This window comes from Giraffa tippelskirchi, chromosome 3 (assembly GCF_054371585.1).
Source record: "Giraffa tippelskirchi isolate mGirTip1 chromosome 3, T2T-mGirTip1v1.2.pri, whole genome shotgun sequence".
Classification (NCBI taxonomy): Eukaryota; Metazoa; Chordata; class Mammalia; order Artiodactyla; family Giraffidae; genus Giraffa; species Giraffa tippelskirchi.
The window spans coordinates 10,958,635-10,976,976 of record NC_137277.1 but is presented as its reverse complement, the minus strand read 5'-3'; the positions used below and the strand labels follow the sequence as shown (position 1 = coordinate 10,976,976).

General features: G+C 52.0%; 1 protein-coding gene across 5 annotated transcripts in view; it reads right to left on the bottom strand.

The window, feature by feature from the left end:
- ENDOV (endonuclease V) overlaps nucleotides 1-16,242 on the bottom strand; it is an 88,710-nt gene extending 72,468 nt beyond the window's left edge. The window contains exons 1-10 of one of the 5 annotated variants that reach the window (XM_081575784.1): nucleotides 16,159-16,242; nucleotides 15,682-15,853; nucleotides 10,257-10,391; nucleotides 10,010-10,049; nucleotides 8,691-8,803; nucleotides 7,737-7,805; nucleotides 7,305-7,433; nucleotides 4,753-4,826; nucleotides 3,910-3,968; nucleotides 612-906 (exon numbers count right to left, since the gene is read on the bottom strand). In XM_081575784.1, coding sequence (XP_081431910.1) covers nucleotides 821-906; nucleotides 3,910-3,968; nucleotides 4,753-4,826; nucleotides 7,305-7,433; nucleotides 7,737-7,805; nucleotides 8,691-8,803; nucleotides 10,010-10,049; nucleotides 10,257-10,391; nucleotides 15,682-15,853; nucleotides 16,159-16,214 — 933 coding nt within the window. In that variant the 5' untranslated portion in view covers nucleotides 16,215-16,242 and the 3' untranslated portion in view covers nucleotides 612-820. Of the gene's footprint in view, nucleotides 1-611; nucleotides 907-1,077; nucleotides 2,316-2,335; nucleotides 3,969-4,752; nucleotides 4,827-7,304; nucleotides 7,434-7,736; nucleotides 7,806-8,690; nucleotides 8,804-10,009; nucleotides 10,050-10,256; nucleotides 10,392-15,681; nucleotides 15,854-16,158 lie in introns of those variants that run through there. The other 4 variants (XM_081575785.1, XR_014078517.1, XM_081575786.1 and 1 more) reach the window with 4 other exon arrangements.
- Nucleotides 16,243-18,342: the final 2,100 nt, after the last annotated feature.

Genomic DNA, 18,342 nt, shown 5'->3' with positions numbered 1-18,342 from the left:
CTGTCTGAATCTTGCAGGGAACCCTGCCCTCCCACTCCTCACCCAAACCAGGGGCACTACAGAGGCATTGTGGGGGTGGGGAGAGCACTCCTTAGAAAAACCACTCACTACCAGACTGACCCAAACTGCTAAAATCAGTAAGCAAAGTGGAAATACTACTACCAACTTTATAGAAACAGAAAATTTCACAAACAATTGTATGCCACCAACACACTAGACAGTCTGGATGAAATGGACAAATTCCTAGAAACATACAAACTATCAAGTGATTCAAGAACAGAAAATTTTCATAGACCTGTAACAAAGAGATTGAATCAGTAATCAAAAGCCTCCCAACAAAGACAAGCACAGGGCCAGATGGCTTCACTGGTGATTTTAACAAAGGTTTAACAAGAATCAACACCAATCTTTCTCAGACTCTTCCAAAGAAGAAAAGAGGAGGGGACACTTCCTAACTATTCTATGAAGCCAGTACTACCCTCATATCAAAGCCAGACAAAGACATCACAAGAAAAGAAAACTACAGACCAGTATCCCTTATGAATATAGATATAAAAGCCCTCAACAAAATACTAGCAAATCAAATTCAGCAGCATAGTAAAAGGATTATATACTATGACCAAGAGGGATTTATTTCATAAATGCAAGAGTGGCTCAAAATATTAAAGTCAATCAATATAATACATCACATTAACAGAATGAAGGAAAATGATCATTTCAAAGGTGCAGAAAAAACATTTGATAAATCCAACACCCTTTCATGATAAAAACACAGAGAAACTAGGAATAGAAGGAACTTTCTCAAGCTGATAACGTGCATCTATGTAAAACCCACAGCTAACATCATACTCCGTGGTGAAGATTGAAAGCCTTCTCCCCCATGATCAGGCACCCGTCTCTCTACTTCTGTAACAGATAGATATAAAAGGCACTCAGATGGGAAAGGAAGAAATAAAACTTTCTCTATTCGTATAAAACATGATCTTATATATAAAACCCTTAAGGAACACAGACACACACACACACACACACACACACATTAGTGCTAATAAATGAGTACAGCAAAGTTGCCAGATATAAGATACAAAAATAGTTGTATTTTTATACACTTGCAATGGGCAATTCAAAAATAAAACAGTAGCATCAAAAACAATAAAATACTTAGTAATAAATTTTACCAAAGGAAGGACAAGACATGTACAAGGAAAATCACAAAACATTGTTAAAAGTAATTAAAGAAGATATAAATAAGTGAAAAGATCCTGAGTTCAGTGACTGAAAGAGGTAATACTGTTAAGACAGCAGTGCTCTCCAAATTGATCAGTGTGATCACTATCAAAATTCTAACTGCGTTTTTTGGGGGGCAGAAATAGACAAGCTGGTTCTAAAATTCATATGGAATTACAAAAGACCAAAATATCCATACGCAAAAATTACCTCACAATGGGTCAAAGATCTTAAATGTAAGAGCTGAAACTACAAACTCTTGGAGGAAATTTTTGTGACATCAGATTAGGCAATGGTTTCTTTGTTATGACACCAAAGCACAAGCAACAGATGAAAAATAGATAAACTGAACTTCATCAAATTTTAAAACCTTCACTCAAAGGACACAATCAAGAAAATGAAAGGTGATTCATGTCAATGTATGGCAAAACAAATACAATATTGTAAGGTTAAAAAAAATAGATAAATAAACTAATTAAAAAAAAAAAGAAAGAAAATGAAAGGTGACTTCCCTGGCAGTTCAGTGGTTAAGACTGCATTCCAACGCAGGGGCTGTGGGTTTGATCCCTAGTTGATCCCAGGCTGTCCCTGCCTCTGACCACTAATGTCTCAGTGTGGAGCCCAGCTGGTGCTGTACGCGCCCCATTCTTCATTCCCTGGGAAATGACTGTGCCCCCGCTGGTATGGACTCCACGTGGATCCTCACATGTAGTCCCCCAACTGGATCAAACAAGTGCTTGGATCCTCGCAAGGATCCTCGCAGGACACAGACCCGAGGCAGGAGGGGCACTGCTGGCACAAGGGAGTCAGAAGTCGCAGGTACTGAGGTGCGGGTTCCAAAGCCACAACGTCCCAGAGCCTGGGGTGAGTAGGCAGACGGCCCAGGGCCTGCTAGGGAGGGTGGGGTGAGGTGGGGCTCCCTATGCACCCCCGGCTGTGATGAGCCTGTATTGTTTTCAGTCCTAGGACTGGGTGGACAGTGGAAGCGGAGATGAGAAGAAAGATGTGCCAGTGTGGACATCTGGGGAGGACTGGCGATCAGAACCTGGGACAGGCCTTCCCAACTGCAGGAGTCCCCTTGGAGGTGCCTGTGGAACATGCCAGAAGCTGCTGAGCCCAGCAGGCCTCTAGTGGAGCCAATAAGCATGTGAGTGGCACCCAGCAGCCCACTTGACCCCAGGAGGTCCTCTGTACCCCAAAGCCCCCCCACCCTGGAATGGTCCTGTTTCCTACTGCAGTGTCCTAACAATGCCTTATACAGGGCTTCAAGAGCAGAGGTTAAGCACAAGGGGGACAGCACCTTGCAAGCCCCAGACAGCTGGATGCCTTGCTCATTTGTCCCTTTTGCTTCTCCCAGGAGCCCAGGCCTGGAGGAGAGCTCCTTTCTCATGAATGAAAGGAGAGACACCAGAGCAGAGAACGGAAGGAGTGCTAAGACCTGGGGCTTTCCTGGGTTTCTGTGCCAGGCTGTCAAACCATGACAAGCAGCTCCTTCTTGAGAGGCAGCATAAATGGCAAGAAAGGCCTTCAAAGATTCTTCACATCTCTCGGCAAAGATCCCAGAGTTCTTAAGGAAACTGGGGGCCTGGGGGTGAGCTGGCAGGTGGAGGGCTAAGGGCCGTGGGTGGAGCCGTGAGCCTTTCTGGGATTTAGCTCACACCGAGGGGCATGGCTGGGCAGGGGCCAGAGTCAGGGATGAGACAGAGCTGCTTCCCAAGGTGGAGATGCCTTTTGAGGCTGGGCCTCTGGGTGAAGAGGCTGGCAGGGCAGAGCGCGTCAGGTTGGCAGGGATGGGGGAGAGCTATTGGTACTTGAACGCAGTGGGCTGCTCACCCTCACAGACCCTGGCCAGGACAACAGATGCCAACACCCACCCCTTCTGGCACCAGTGCCAGCTCTCCACCTGGCAACACATCCCTTCAGCCAAAACTGCCCCTGTATGTCCCCTCCAAGCTCAGCCTCTTCCAGGCTAAGATGCAGCTCTTCTGCCCTCCTCCTAGCCCTGCATGTGCCAGCAGCAGACAGGCTGGAGACCAGCAGGGCAGCCAGAGGCCAAGCCCAATAGCAGCTACCCCAGTCTAGACCCTCCCCGGGCAAAGCAGGAGTGGCTCGGGTCAGCAGGGAGCTGGGTCCTGATTTATAAATGATAACGAAGCGAAAGCAGCATGTGCACTCAGAGGAGCAGATGGGCCAGGAGAAGTTGTGGATGTATGCATAGTCTGGCAGCCGTAAGCCCACCTGGGCACTTTCAGAACAGAACACAAAAACACCAGAAAACCCCCTAGGAACCTTGAATCCCTTCCTGTGCTCCTGGGAAATTACTGTCACAGGTTCTCTGGATCTGGTGCCCTACCATGGGAGCTCTGTCTTCCAGTGAGCTTGCTCTGGGCCCCCACGCCCCATGACCACAGAAGGGGAAGGTGGCCACCCCAGTTCATCTGAGAATGGCTGTACCTGCTGCATCCCCATGTCCTCGGGCATGGGTGCCCCACCTGCTCTGTGGGCCATTCCTTCAGTCCCAAAGATGAGTTGGAGCAGGGTTGCAGGAAACCCAGGAGTCTCCCTGGCCTCTAGCTCAGTGCCACACCCAGCCCTTGCCCTACTGCCCCTGGGCGCCTGGGCCTAGGGCTTTCCAGTGTGTCCTGGGGCTTCAGCTCTGGAATTCAAGGAGTCCATCCTTACCTGCAGGCTCTTCTGTGACTCCTTGGGGGCACGCCTTTGACCTTTGTGTCTCCTTGCTCCTGGTAATGACATCAAGAAATGACAGCATCAAACACCAGAGCCCTCCCCTCACTCCCTAGGTAGTCTCCGGAAGCTCAGCCAACCTGGATCCTCAGGGGACTGAGAACCCAGGTCAGAAGGCAGGCAGATCCTGATGGCCAACCCCTATCCCTGGGAGAATTCAGGTGTCCCCCCCCAGTCCTCAATGCAGCTTAGCCAAGCGCAGGCCAGGAGGGGAAGGGAACACAGAGGAAACACTGTGCTTGCCAAGGACTCCAAGCGGGAGAGGACAGGCCTGATATGGAAGCTGCCGGCTGCCACCTCGCTGCCTCAGTCTCCTCATCTGCGAAGTGAGCACAGTGCCTATCTTATGGAAGTGCTGTCAGGATTAAGTAAGCAGCCCCTGCACACACATGGCAGGATGAGAATCACTGTGTACCAAACAGGTGAGGAAACAGGCCTGGAGAGAGCAAACAACACAGCTGGTGCAGAACCAGGTTGTGAGCTGGGACTATCTGACTCCCTTGCCCTTTCTGTGGAACCCAAGGGCCTCACAGACAAATGGACCAAGGTAAGCAGGGGACCGCCAGGGTGGGAGGTAAGCAGTGGACTGTGAGGGTTTCTGGAGAGTTCTCACTGAACATGGAGTCCACACTGGCGCCCAGCATTCTCTCCTATTCCCTCGAGAACTTTGTGTCTGCTGCCTGGCCCTGCATGTCTGGCCTGAGCTGCAGCACCACTGAGAGAGGCCCAGCCACCAGAAATGGCCCCATGTGGGCATGACCCAGCCAGCCCAGCACTCACCTCCCCGACCGCGGGGCAGGGGCCCCTTGGACTTCCTGGGTCTTGCGGATGTAGTCTCTGGAGCGGATGTCAGCCTGGGGAGGAGGGCTGGAGTGAAAGGGGGTACCTGGGGTCCCAAGCTGACCTCTGGACCAGTCCCTGCCACCCAGAAGGGTGGCCTCTCCTGGGAAAGTCCACAGGGGCCGAGCCTTCAGGACAAGCAGCAGCAGCCCCATCATGTCTGGGTGCCAGGATGCCCAGGCCCTCTGGTCAAGGTGCTTGATGGCATGTCCCTAAAGGGCCTAAGGGAATCAGCTGGGTGCCCCACTCCTATTTCAGCTGGCTTTCAGTGGGTTTATAGCTTGTGCTTCCCTGTAAGTTTTGCTTGAGCCAATGTTTTTTCTGCTAAAACTCTCTTCTCTGAAGGTTATCTTCAGCCCAGCTTGTCTGTCCCCACTTTTGGTTCATCTGACTTTCTGGGTAGAGTTAGCTGTTAACTCTGTCCGTGGGGAAGTGTTTGGAAAGTTCTTCAGAGTCACCAGAATCAAAGGGGGCTCGTGGGCCACAGGCCGGTATCAGACACATACTGGGGAGAGGGGATCAGGCCTGAGGGGGGCTCCAGAAACCTTCCACTTGGGTTCTCCCACTGGCTGACCCCCTTCCAGGGGGCCTGGCCTCAGGGAGGCCCCTGATCCCACCTCCAATGGGCTTAGCCCTGCTTCGGGCCACAAGACTATAGAACACAACAGCTAATCCTCCTGACTGCTTCTACTTCAGAGTGAACGGGCAAGTGGGCAGGGTGGGCAGCTGGGTATTCCAGGGGGAAAGGTCTTGGAGACTTGAGGTAGTACCTCCTCCCTTCCCCTAACGCAGCCTGGCCTGGCCTGGGGGACAAAGGGCCTGTGACCAATGGAGCTGGCCCTAAACCCCTCTCTCAGCTTCTCCTCTGAGCTTCCAGAAGTAGTCAGGAGGGCAAAATGTACACAGGTGAGTGGGCCCAGGAAGAAGACAGATCAAGAGATAGCCAGTGCCACTGGACAGGGCCCCACCCTCTTTCCTGGAAGCGACAGGGTGGGTGGGCTCCTGGATGCAGATGTTTGAATTTTTTCAAGAGCACACACACAGTGTTGCCCACCTTTGAGAGGCTGATGGCACTTTATGGGGTATCCCCCCACCTGCAAGGACACAGCGATTGTCCATTCTGGGGCAAGGAGAGAGGTAGAGGGACAAAGACCTGCACACAGTACCGGCTCAGTGGAGTCCCTGGTTCTGAGAGCCTGAGGAGAAATCTTCGGTCTTCGTTCCCAGCCCCACTTCTACCCCAACTCCTGCCCACAAGGTTGCACAGGTGGGTGGGAATGGGAAAGGAAAAGTTTTCTGGGGCCAGGACACATGTCACAAGCTTGAGAACCCATGCATTTACAAACCCTGTGTGGGGAGGGAGGGAGTGAGGCTGAGGCTGTGGACACTGCGCGGTCACCTGGAAGCCACCCTAGGGGCCTAGGCTCTGTGGAGCCCCCGGAGCCACCGGCATGGGCTGAAACAGTCGTGTGTATGCTGCTGCTGCCACCTGGAGGCCACCCTGCACGCCAGCAGCCGGGAGGCCCCAAACCCTAGGGGTGGGCAAGGTGGAGCCAAGACCCTCGGGGTTTTGGTGTCACCAGCTGGTGCTGAGCTGAGAGACTGGGCGCGCCCTCGGCCAGACTGCCTCCAGCTGATGCAGCACAGGCCTCAGACCTTGCTGGGAAGGAAAATCTGACAGAGTTCCCTCCCAAATCACATCCAAAGCCCTGTGGTAAACCTGAAGACCTGCCGCAACGTGCACCAGCTTCCACCTGCTCCCCCGGGCCAGGGCTCCAGCCATATGTTCCCCTGAGTTTCTGGGCATCAAACTCCTTCTTGCCCCATGGCCTTTGTAAATGCTGATCCTCCGGCCTGGACTGCCCTTCCCCCCTCTTCCAGCAGGCCTCTCCCTGAGGGCAGCTTCCCATAGATCCTCGACTCACAGGCTTTCCAGGAACTTGTACCCTCTGGGTACCTCCTTGCGGCCAAGACACAAAGGTGGCCCAAGGGCATCTTGCATGAGGTTCTATCTCCCCATAGCAGACCAAGCTTTTTCTCGGCTGGGCCAACTTGTCCAAGAGAGTTCTGATCCCCTTGGGCCCCGAGTTGGTGCTATGTGCCTGCTGTGGCCTGACTGGCATTTCTGGCACAAGTCTTCCTTAGCTGTGCCCAGTGGCCCTGCAGGGGCCCCCTCAGCCAAGGATGGCTGCTCCCTCCCAGGCCAGCTGAGCAGCTTGGGCCCTTAGGGTCTGGCATTTGAGCTGATGTCAGCTGATTCTCCCAATGACCCAGGGTGCAGGAGGCTGAGAGGCTGAGCACAGGGCCAGGCAGGGCAGGGCTCCAGGATGAGTCCTGGGAACTCTGCACCTTCCAGGCCCCTCTCCTCCCCTCCAGGACCCAATGTGACCCAAACACACTCTCCCACAGGTGCCTGTGGCATGTTCTTATGCCTAAGGGCACAGAAAGAGTAGGTGCTGTGCGCTAACCCACCCACCTGGCAGCCCACTCACCTGGCGCACAGGCTCCGGGATCCGAAACTTGCAGCAGCTGTGGGTCAGGCGCACAGCTGCCTCCAGGCTTATCTTGTGGCCCACAGAGACATAGAGGGGCTTGGTGCTGTGGTCGTGGCTCCTCAGGGCCTGTGACAGAGAGGGTGAGGTCAAGGCGCTGGGCTAGCTCTGTGGGCGGGAGGACTGACACATCTCAGCTGGCAGACAGGGGCTTGGGGGACTGGCGGCACCTTCCTGATGCTTGTCTTGGGGACAGGATAGGGCCAGTGAGGACCCAGAGGCCCCCTCAGCACAGTTTTAGAGGGGAGGAAGTAAAGATGTGAGGTCAGCCAGAGCGGCAAGGTCTGGGGTACACACATTACATGGGTGCTAACCCAGGGCCCAGCTGACGGGTCCATCTCAGTGGGGCACAGGCCCCCCCTGGCCACTCACCCTGCCCAGGACAGTCCCGGAGCCTCCCATCAGAGGAAATGAATCTCCTCCAGCCTTTAGGAGCTGTATCTGGAAAACAGAGATAAAAAACACTTGGAGAATACCTTTCTTGGTGAAGAGCCGAAGGCAAGCCTGCTCATTTTCAAACCGTGAGCAGTTGCTGGGCAAGGAGACAGAAGGGCCCACCCTGTGAGTGGATCCTGCTTCCAGGCACCACCTACGGCACCGTTCCACCCTGACAAGGCGCTCTCCTCTCAACCCTGCAGCAGAGAAGGGGCAGTAGCCCACCCAGGCCCCAGTGCTGGGGGTGGGGAAGTGCCAGGCTGGTGCACACACAGGGCCATAACCTGCTCGAGGCCGCTTATTTCCTGCTGCTTTCTCTCCTGCTACAAATTTGAACACTTCTGATTCAACCTGACAAACTTTCTCGGGTGGTGGTGGCAGGGACTGGCTCGCTGAGTGGGTCAGGGGCCCCGTCAACTCAACAAACACGTGCTCCACTCAGGCATGGGGGAGCTGGAAGGATAAGACAGACACAATTGATCCCTGCTGTCAGTCGGCTGTCCGGGTGGGTGAGCCATGCATGTCACTGGCTCCCTCTGGAAGGGGTCCCAGAGGACGGGGATGCCCCAGGCAGGTAGGTGCCCCAGCTCCACGTGGGAGGAAAAGCATGGAAAGTAGCACAGGCCCCGAATGCCCAGTCTCCAGTACCTACAGGCTCTGCTCCCAGTGGGCGCTACACCAGCACGCAGGTCGGGGTAGACAGAGCAGGAGAGGCAAACGTGTGCCCAGAGGCTGGGAGAGGAGTTCTGGGTCTCCAGAAATGACCCACCACTCATGAGCAACACTGGTCTTCCTCATTCCGGCCAGCGACCCAGGATGGGAAGAAAGTGTCCCAGCGGAGCCGGTCCACAGTGGGGCAGTCTGTGTCCTGCACCACACAGGCCCCCTTACCTTCTCCTTGTGCAGAGCATTGTTCTCGAGTCCGTCCACCTGCAGGAGTTTCTTGGCCACCCCGATGCAAGGCAGGTCTGTGAGGACACCAAGGTGGCAGGCCACCCCAAAACCTGCAGGGGCAAAGGAAAATGAGGCTGGGGCAGTGAGCCCAGCAGTCAGGAGTCGGGGTGGGGGACACACCAGAGCAGAGCCTCATCAAGCTTCCCCACATCAACGGAGGCCTGTTGGTGGGCAAGGACTGGGGGTACAGGCCTTGGAGCCCCACCTTGACCTCAAATTTGGCCCTCTGCCCCGATTTCCCAGCTTGTAGGCTGGGTGGATGCCTCCCTCCGTCTGACTAGATTAGGAGCCTAATTACAATTAGCATGCTCACACGTTTCACCTGCTTCTCCTTTCATTTTCTGGCACCTTCCATCCTCCCCTCCCTTTGTGGCTACCTTCAGGCCTCTGGGTCTCTGCCCTAACTGCCCCAGCACTTTGGGGTTCCTGCCATGAGGCCAGGATAGCAGTGACTGGCGTCAAGGCCCAGGGCTGGCCTGCTGGTCCTGCACTAGCATCCAGGGTGGCTCTGGACCCACAGGCTCCCAGGGCAGGGACTGAAAACACAATGCCAACCCTTCTTGACTCCCTCTGCTGCCTGACCTCCAGGTTTGTATCTGAGGGTATGACAGCCCCTTCCCCTTGGTGGTTTTCTCCTGGGTCAAAGTTCCCCTGTGTCAGTGGGGCACATGTGTCCGTTCCTGCTTGGTTTCAGGCAAGGGTCTGTCTAGGACACAGGGCAGGCCACCAGTGGGACAGGCTAGCTGAGCTCAAAGTGATAAAAGTGAAAGTGTTAGTTGCTCAGTCGCGTCTGACTGACTCTTTGCAACTTCATGGACTGTAGCCCGCCAGGCTCCTCAGTCCATGGAATTCTCCAGGCAAGAATACTGGAGTGGGTTGACATTCCCGTCTCCAGGAGATCTTTCCAACCCAGGGATCAAACCCAGGTCTCCTGCAGTGCAGGCAGATTCTTCACCACCTGAGCCACCAGCGAAGCCCTAGCTGAGCTCAAGGTCTACAACTTTTGGTAGCGCCACGTCCAAACTGGGTGGTGGAGCCTGAGCTGGTCCAGCACACGTAGTGGGGACAAGCAGGAAAGCTGTAGGGGTGAAGAGAAGCAGGGGCTTTTTACTAGGGGGTCTTGACAAGGAAAGCAAAACCAGAAGGAGCTGCAGGGCCAGGCTAGGGGCAGAGGGCCCATGGCCTGGTGCAGGCGGACTGCCCCCTCCAGGTCCCTCTCCTACAACCCTCCTGGGCCGCCTTGGGAGCAGGATTACCTCGGTGGTGCAGCACCCCATTTCCATCCACAAAAAGGACCTGGAAAAGCCACAGGGGAAAGTCACAGTCAGGTGAAGCACCTCTCCTCCATCAGGCTGGGGCATCCCAGAATAAGAGGAGGGACCCAGTTCTTTAGGTCTTATCCCTCTTGAGGCAAAAGCACTTCTCCAGGAAGTTCATGGAACCTCTCCCTGCAATGGGGCAAGGTCTGCGGAGGGCCTTGCTCCAGCCCAGTGAGGTACTTGCCTGGGGCATGAGGTGGGGTTCCCTCTCCCAAAGCCGCTGCACCGCATCCACCAGGAAAGGCAACTCGCGGAAGGCCAGGAAGCCCGAAACGTAGGGGGCCGTCAGGGTCACCATTCGGCAGTCCTCATACAGCACCTGCCACCAGGCACCCAGTCACCAGGCACGCTCAGCCCTGGCCACCTCCCCCTGCCCGCCCTCAGCCCTCATCTGTCAATCCTCATCACTCCCTCTTTGTCTTCCAGGCTCATCCTCAAGTCCCCCCTTCCCTTCCTCACTATCTGGGGACACGTGATGCACCCTTCAGATGAGCAGTGGGGATTCAAATGCTGCCATTTCAAAGGCACTGGCCACACGTGGTCTGTACCAGGCCTTCCTCAGGCTGCCTCCTTTGTAAGGGAGAGCTGCTATCTTCCTGCCCACCCTGCTGCCAGGCCATCTGGAGGCTCACAGAAGACCAAGCACAAGAAGCACCTGTGGATAAGGACGCCAGCGTGTCCTATGAGATGGAGCCTTGGGGAAGAAAAGACAGGTCTTCATAGAGGCTACACTGCAAGAAGGGCAACTCTCGCTTTATGAAAAGAGGGTGCAAATATTTCAGAAAAAGGACAGGCGTGATCTGAGAGGCAGTCTGGAAGAGAACTAGATCCTGAGAGACTGGAGAGTCCAAAAGGAAAAATGCTGAGGCTGCAACAGCAAATAATCCAAGAGAGAGAAAGGGGGTTACCCCTGGGGATGTTGTGCTAAAAGGCCTGGCTGATGCTAGGAGGAGTAGGGGCCAGAGGTCTGAGGCAGACCTGCTGGGGACCATCCACTTTTCACATGCTCTGGCAGACTGTTCTTCAAAGTCCTGCCACAGCATGGAAGAGGGGCTCCTGTTATCACTTCATTAGAATGGTAAAGGACCTGCTCAGAGCACAGGATGGCAGCCCCAAGTCCTTTAACCTTGAGTTTTCATTAGAGCCAGACCTGCTTAAGGTAGAGAATGTTTCCTGCTAAGCACACATCCTCCAGAAACCTCAGATGTCCTGGATTGTTACTGGCCACCCCGCACCCCGATCTCTTGGTGACAGCTTTCAAAATCATACTTTCACTTCTCCCTCTAAGCTGGGTCATAACTGCATGTCCAAGTGAAGGGATTAGTCTAATAGTATTGAGGAAGGGCTTGTTCTTCCAACATTTTTATCAGTGATTCACAGGAGACTCATAAAACTGCCAGTGATTTAGAGTGGGCAGGGTCCAGGTGGATGACAGACTGGAGAATTCAATTCCCAGTGACCCCAGCAGGCTGGAGTGCTGAACCCCATGCAATAGAATGACTCTTCACAGGGACATAGGGGAAGTTCAAGTGTGGCCTGAATTCCCATAGGCTGATGGTGGCTGCTTATGTCTGAATCTCTCTGAACAAGTTCCAGAAACCAGAGATCCACAGGAGAGGAAATAAACCTCCCCCGGCCCCATGCCCACATCACTAACCAGGAGACGACATAGTACAAGCATCAGTGTGCACCTACATGCGGAAATAAACAGCCCAGACTCATAGAGCCAGCTCCAGGCCCCGCCCTGGGAAGGCAGGTAGGGATGGGGCAAGGGCAAGGGGTGTGGCAGAGCCTACTGGTGGGGAACCTGATGGAATGAGACCTGGGGGTCAGCCCTGGCCTTACCAGGAAGATGCTGCTCTGGGGAGAAACAGGTGAGCCCTGGGGGCTCATGGAGAAGACAGTGAGGACAGAAATGTAAGCTCCTTTGGAAATGTGAGTATCAAAGAATCAGAAGACACACTGGGCATCTTTGCTTCAGAAAAGAACACCATTTATTAACATGACTACACTTCACAGTTCAAGACTTAAGAAACCCAATGAGCCACCCAAATCCCCAGCCCTTGAGTTTCCTCTTTAAATATAACTTAAAAGTCAACAGTGAAAGGCTGTACACAAAAACTACAAGAACTCAGAAGGCAATGATCAACGCTTGTGAGCTGATGAAATGCTGCCCCCAACCAGTCGTGCATCAGAGGGAAATTAACTAAATGACAGAGAGCACAACCTGGCAGAAATAAAAACAGAACCATAAAAAAACCTGGCAAGTTAGAAAACCCAGCATATGTATGACTAAAAAAGAGAAACAAAACTGTGGAGCTGAAATAATAAATAGAACACTTAAAACCACAATCTAAGAAACGTTCCCAAAATAAAAAGTGATCTGACCCCACACATTGAAAGACCCAACTGGGAACTCGGGGAAACTGACATGGAAGAGCCAACTCAAGATGTATCTTAGTGGGAAAAAAGTAAACAGGCAACATACTGGACACCCCCCCCAAAAAAATCCCCACAGTAATCATAATCTACTGGCAATCTTATTTTAACATAAAATATGTCAAAGTCTTACAGATCAGAGAACACGTTTTAGAGATTAAGGACCACTGGGGAAATGTGTTATGGAAGGGGTGATGGAATTATGTATGTGCATTCTAAGGTGTGATGACGACACCGCTGGTATGCAGAAAAATGTCACTTGAGGACAAGTCTGCTGAGCTCTCACAAGCTCTGGGAAGCACTCCTGAATCTCAGTGTGCACACACAGAGAAGACCACAAAACCAGCTGAATCTTAAGTAGAGGGAATACAGGTGTTCAATGTGTTATTTCAACTTTTCAGTATGTGTGCACATTCTCAAGCTACAAATCTGGGACAGGTAAAAATCAGTTGTGTAGTTAGCATGTGGGCATGATCTGGATGGGCGGTAATCTCTGTGAAGATCTGCAAGTTTCAACCTAAGCTGGCATTGTGCGTTAGGCTCACCAATGCATGAACCAAACGGCTGAACTGCACTTGAGGTACTCAATTCAGTTCTGGGTGCTGGATATAAAAACAAGCCTTGTTCACTGCGGGCGGGCCAGAGGACCAGCTGCAAGAGGAGCTGGGAATCACCCTAGTGAGACTCAGGAGAATACAGAACAGTCTTCAAATAGGAGGGTTTTCAGAGAAGGGCAGGAAAAGTTTGTCCTGTGCTCTGTATCAGAAAGCAGAAGTCACAAACAAGTAAATTTCAGCTGTATGTGGAAAAGAACATACTATTCCAATTACGGAATGGGCTCTGTTGTGAGGCCACGATGTCAGGCATGATGAGAAAAGAATTTCTGGCTGGGTGAATGGTAGACCAGAGACTCACAGCCTGGTTTTGCTATGGAATCACAGGAAGGATTGTCAAACAAAAAAGCAAATATCAGTAAATGGAGTGGGGCCCGGGAATCTTTTTTTTTAACAACTTTATTGAGATATAATTTGCTACCATAAAATTACTTGAAGAGTATAAGTCAACCATTTCTGGTATTTACAGAGTCAATGAACCATTGCCATAATCTAACATTAGAACATTTATATCTCTCCTAGGTAATTCTTATTAACAGTCACCCTCCATCTCAACTGCTAGCCCTTGGCCACCACAAAACTACTTTCTGTCTCTACGGATTTGCCTATGAAATCTTATTTCTAAACACACTTCCAGGTGACTCTGATTGCACAGAATCATACATGGGCATTTGGGAGTCACTGGACCAGACTCTTATAAGAGCATTCCTTAGACTAAGCATCCATAGCATAGGATGACAAGTGCTGACTACATCCAAAATACAGTATAACCCTACTGTCAAGAACCTACGGATGGTGGGAAAACAGTATAAACCAATAACTTCTTTTCTTTGAGAGGGGTAGGGAACATCCCCTAGAGAAGGAAATGGCAACCCACTCCAGTATTCTTGTCTGGGAAATCCCATGGACAGAGGAACCTGGCAGGCTACAGTCCATGGGGTTGCAAAGAGTCAGATACAACTTGGCAACTAAACAAGAAGAAGGAGAGACTATTCAAAGTGATTACTGCAATAGGGAGAGTGCTCTGCTAATAGGCTGTAAGATCTGAGAGAATCTCTTAAATCAGTAACTTTAATACAGTGTGAGAAGTACTGTAAGAACACGTGCAAAACAAAGAGACCTAGGACAGACAAGAAGGTGATTAATTCTGCAGGTAGATAAAGGTACAGAGTGATGGGAACAAGTGAATTGAAAAGTGAGAAGCTGTCCTAAGAATTAACAGTAGCTTAGCATTTACTTTCTGAGGGCTTACCACATGCCCGTTATGCTAACTGCTTTCCACGCATGATCTCAATTATTCCTCATCAAACTCTGAGTCAGGTATCAATATATTTCTGCTGAATTTTGACTAAAGGCTCTTCGAGTAAAGTGCAAAGACACTGAGGCAGGAAGATGGCAACTTTGGGAGTAGGCAGAGGAGCACGGAGGGGGAAACGCTGAAGCTGCAGAGCAGAAGTTTCTTTGTCAAGCTCTTCTTCAGCCAAGGCTTCCTGAGCTGTTGACTCCAAAGGAATGATGGGTGTGCTGTTCATTCATTCACGTATCTATCTGAGCATCTTCTATGTGCCAGGCATCAAGCTAAGTGCCAAGGCTACAACTGGTGTGCAAGAGAGTACAGTTTCTACTATTGTGGAGTTTACATTCTGATGTGGGAGACACACAGGCCAATTCTATCCCAGGTGATAAAGAGGAATGAGAGGATGCTGGGAGCAACTCCTGGTCTTGGAGGACGAGGTGGGGGGCTTACTGGAGGACCTAAGAGATGAGGAGGAGTTAGGCAGGTGAAAAATATTCCAGGAGAGGAAACATCACTGCAAAGGTCAGGCAGGCAGATACAGCATGGAGTGCTTGAGGAAGCCGAGGTCCTCTGGAACAGGGAGTGGGGAGTGGGTGATGAATGCGGGTGGTGGCCAGAGATGAGCCTACTGTGAGTTACATGAAGCAGGGGTCAGATCATGAAGAGCCTTGATGCCTTGTTAGTGAGTTACTTTTATTTACTGTGTCATCACAGGACGGGCACTTAAGTGTTTTAAGTGGACTAGGTGGTGACTGCTCACATTTGCTTTTTAGGAAAACTGCTCTGTTGGCAGCATGGAGAAAGGATCCAGGGAAGATTCCGCCTGTCACCTATGCGAGAGGTGACAGTGGTACAGCCAGGCAAGGGGCAGCAGCGATACAGACAAGGGGATAGACTCCAGTGACTTTAGGTGGTGAAGAAAATGTAGTTAGTGTGTGACCAGTTGAGGGGTATGGGAAGACAGAGATTTCTAGCGTCTTGGGCAACTTGGGGGTATGTTGCTGTGGGTCCCTGAGATGGGGAGCAAAAGATGACAGCCAAACTTGGAGATCATGAGTTAACCTGGACTTAGGTCACAGAATCTAGTCAGTTTTTGTTCCCCTCCTCTTTTCTTCAAAAACTTTCCAATTTATTAGTGAACAAGAGGAGAAGCGGGGTTCTACCCTGGCACTGTTCCCTGTCCAGAGCCCCGCCTCTCTCACTAATGCACCCGGGGACCCATCGGTGCGGCCCCTGGCGAGCGTCCCCTAGGGGGTTACCTCAAGCTCTGGGTAGCTTAGCACCACCAGGGAGGCGCAGGCAATGCCACTGTCGTCCTTCACAAAAGACACGTCCACGCCCCCAACCCTCTGCAGGCCTGAGAAAGCGAGGTCCCGTTGCCAAGCCTCCGTGTCCCGGTCCACTACACGGGTCTTCAACGAGGCTTGCTCCCTGAGAGTAGAAACAGCTCCAGCGGGCCGCCCGGACCAGAAGCCCCGCACCCCACGGTCCAGCTGCGGCGGCCCTCACGCGGAGTCCAGCCCGGGAGTAGGAGGTCTACCAGGGACCCTCCTGGTCTCGAAGTCCCTCCCTCCCCTGGGACCCAGACGCGGTCCCCGAAGCTACAGCCCTTTCGCCCGCAAGCCAGAAGCAGGCCCAGGCCCCTGCGGCCCCAAGTCAGGGGTTATGAGGTCGGAGGTCCGCGGGGAACCACGTAGCTCCAATCCCCGGACTTGGCGCGTCCCCTGCCTCATTACCGTTTCCAGTCCAGCAAGATTTCCTCAGGCGGTTTCCCAACCGCCTTTCGGGCCATGGCGCTGGCCGGAGCGCCCCCTTCCTGTAGCGTCACTTCCGCAGCGCCGGGCGCAGGCGCCATGCCAGCGTCGTCGCCGTGGTGGCGTCTCTGAGGCTCTTGGACGCCGCCGTCTGGTGGCCCGAGGCCTCGCTGGGCAATAGCTGCGCCGGAGGAGCGGTAGCCAGCCATCAGAGTTGGCCTTCTTCGTAGCCGCGGGTGAAGGAAAGTCTTACCCCTCCAGAGCTTCTGACAGGATCTGAAAGTTACACCGACAAACACAGATCTGCAGGAGAAAAGCACGTGTACATATTTTACTGAGTTTCTCCGCGTATCTGCTTACCTTGTGGCTCAGCTGGTCAAGAATCCGCCTGCAATGCGGGAGACCTGGATTCGATCCGTGGGTTGGGAAGATCTCCTGGAGAAGGGAAAGGCTACCCACTCCAGTATTCTGGCATGGAGAATCCCATGGACTGTGTAGTCCCTGGGGTCGCAAAGAGTCAGACACGACTGATCGACTTTCACTTCTACACGTACAGGGGACCTTTCACCTGAGAGTGGAGACCCAAAGAAGTGACCAGAACGGAAGCTTTATACCTTTTAGAGAAAGAAACAATGAATTTATGAAAGAAACAATGAATTTGTGAAGAACTGATAAGGCCAGAGAGGTTTGGACTGTGGGAAGTAAATAGTGAAACCAGATCGAGCTTTCCTCACACAGCCTTCTCTGCGCTAAACGCCCTGCCTCTGGTGGTAAGAATGTCCCTCTCCTTCCTGGGAGGGGACCTTTCACCTGGGAGATTTGGAGTGAAAAATGGTTGAAGCAGGAGTGATTTTGCTGCTTCTGCCGTTGTCTAAAAATTCTCTGGCTTAAGATCAATACACCAAGGTGCCATATTTTGGGGTAGTGTGTCCTGAACACCATCACCAAGCATCTTCCATTTACATGGTACCTTGACCTCAGTTTCAGTGACTCTTTTTGAGGACAGAACACAGTCCTTAGTGGGTCCAGACTCATAAATTTGACCTGGTGGATCTAGGTGAGCAGAAAAACTAAATAGGGACAACTTATGGGGCATTGACTGACCCCTGCTTGTCAGTTGAAAGAATAGTGATTCCATTCTCTTTGTGCTAGGTGTTGTACAAGATGCTAAGGTTACAGCTTCCTGATGGTAGAACTGCAGCTGTGTTAAGTGCTGACATGAAAATAATATTGGAACCTGTTTAAACTAGTGGTAAAAGGAGACCTGAAGGTTGAGTACAAGAGAGCATTTTAGGCAAAGAGAACAGCACATGTAAAGGGCTGAGACAGCAAAGAGGTTGGTATATTTGATGTATTGAAAGGCGACCAGCTAGGCAGAGGTGCAGTGATTTAACCAGTGGTTTTTATGTTCTACTTGGAGAAGGCAATGGCACCCCACTCCAGTACTCTTGCCTGGAAAAATCCCGTGGATGGAGGAGCCTGGTAGGCTGCAGTTTATGGGGTCGCTAGGAGTCAGACATGACTGAGGGACTTCACTTCCACTTTTCACTTTCATGCATTGGAGAAGGAAATGGCAATCCACTCTAGTATTCTTGCCTGGAGAATCCCAGGGACGGGGCTGCCGCCTATGGGGTTGCACAGAGTCAGACACGACTGAAGTGACTTAGCAGTAGAAGTAGCAGTAGCAGTTATGTTCTACTAGGGAAATTTGGAGAAGTATATGGATAAGTAATCTGAATACAAACCTCAAGAGAAAATACAGGAGACTAGGACTGGAGTCTCAGTTTCAGGAAAGGCTTCATATGGCATTGACCACTGATGGGCCTGGAGATGTGGGTAAGTTTTCAGCTGGGAGAGGGGATGAGGACTGTTTCCTGAGCACTCACAGCAGACCAGGCACTGTGTTGTGATTTATCCACGCCCTCATTTCTCACCACAGCACTGAGGGGTATTTTACAGATGGGGAAATTGAGGGGTAAAGAGGTCAAGTGGCTTGCCTGAGGTCAGAGAGCAGGCAAATGGGAGGGCCAAGAATTACTCTAGGGTCCACCTGGGCTGTACTCTGTGTCAGCCTTGTCGTGTTATAGAGCAGACAGGATGCAGAGGGCTTTCTCGATCCGGTAATCCGGAGCCATTCACCGGCCTGTGGAGACAGAGACAGTTTTT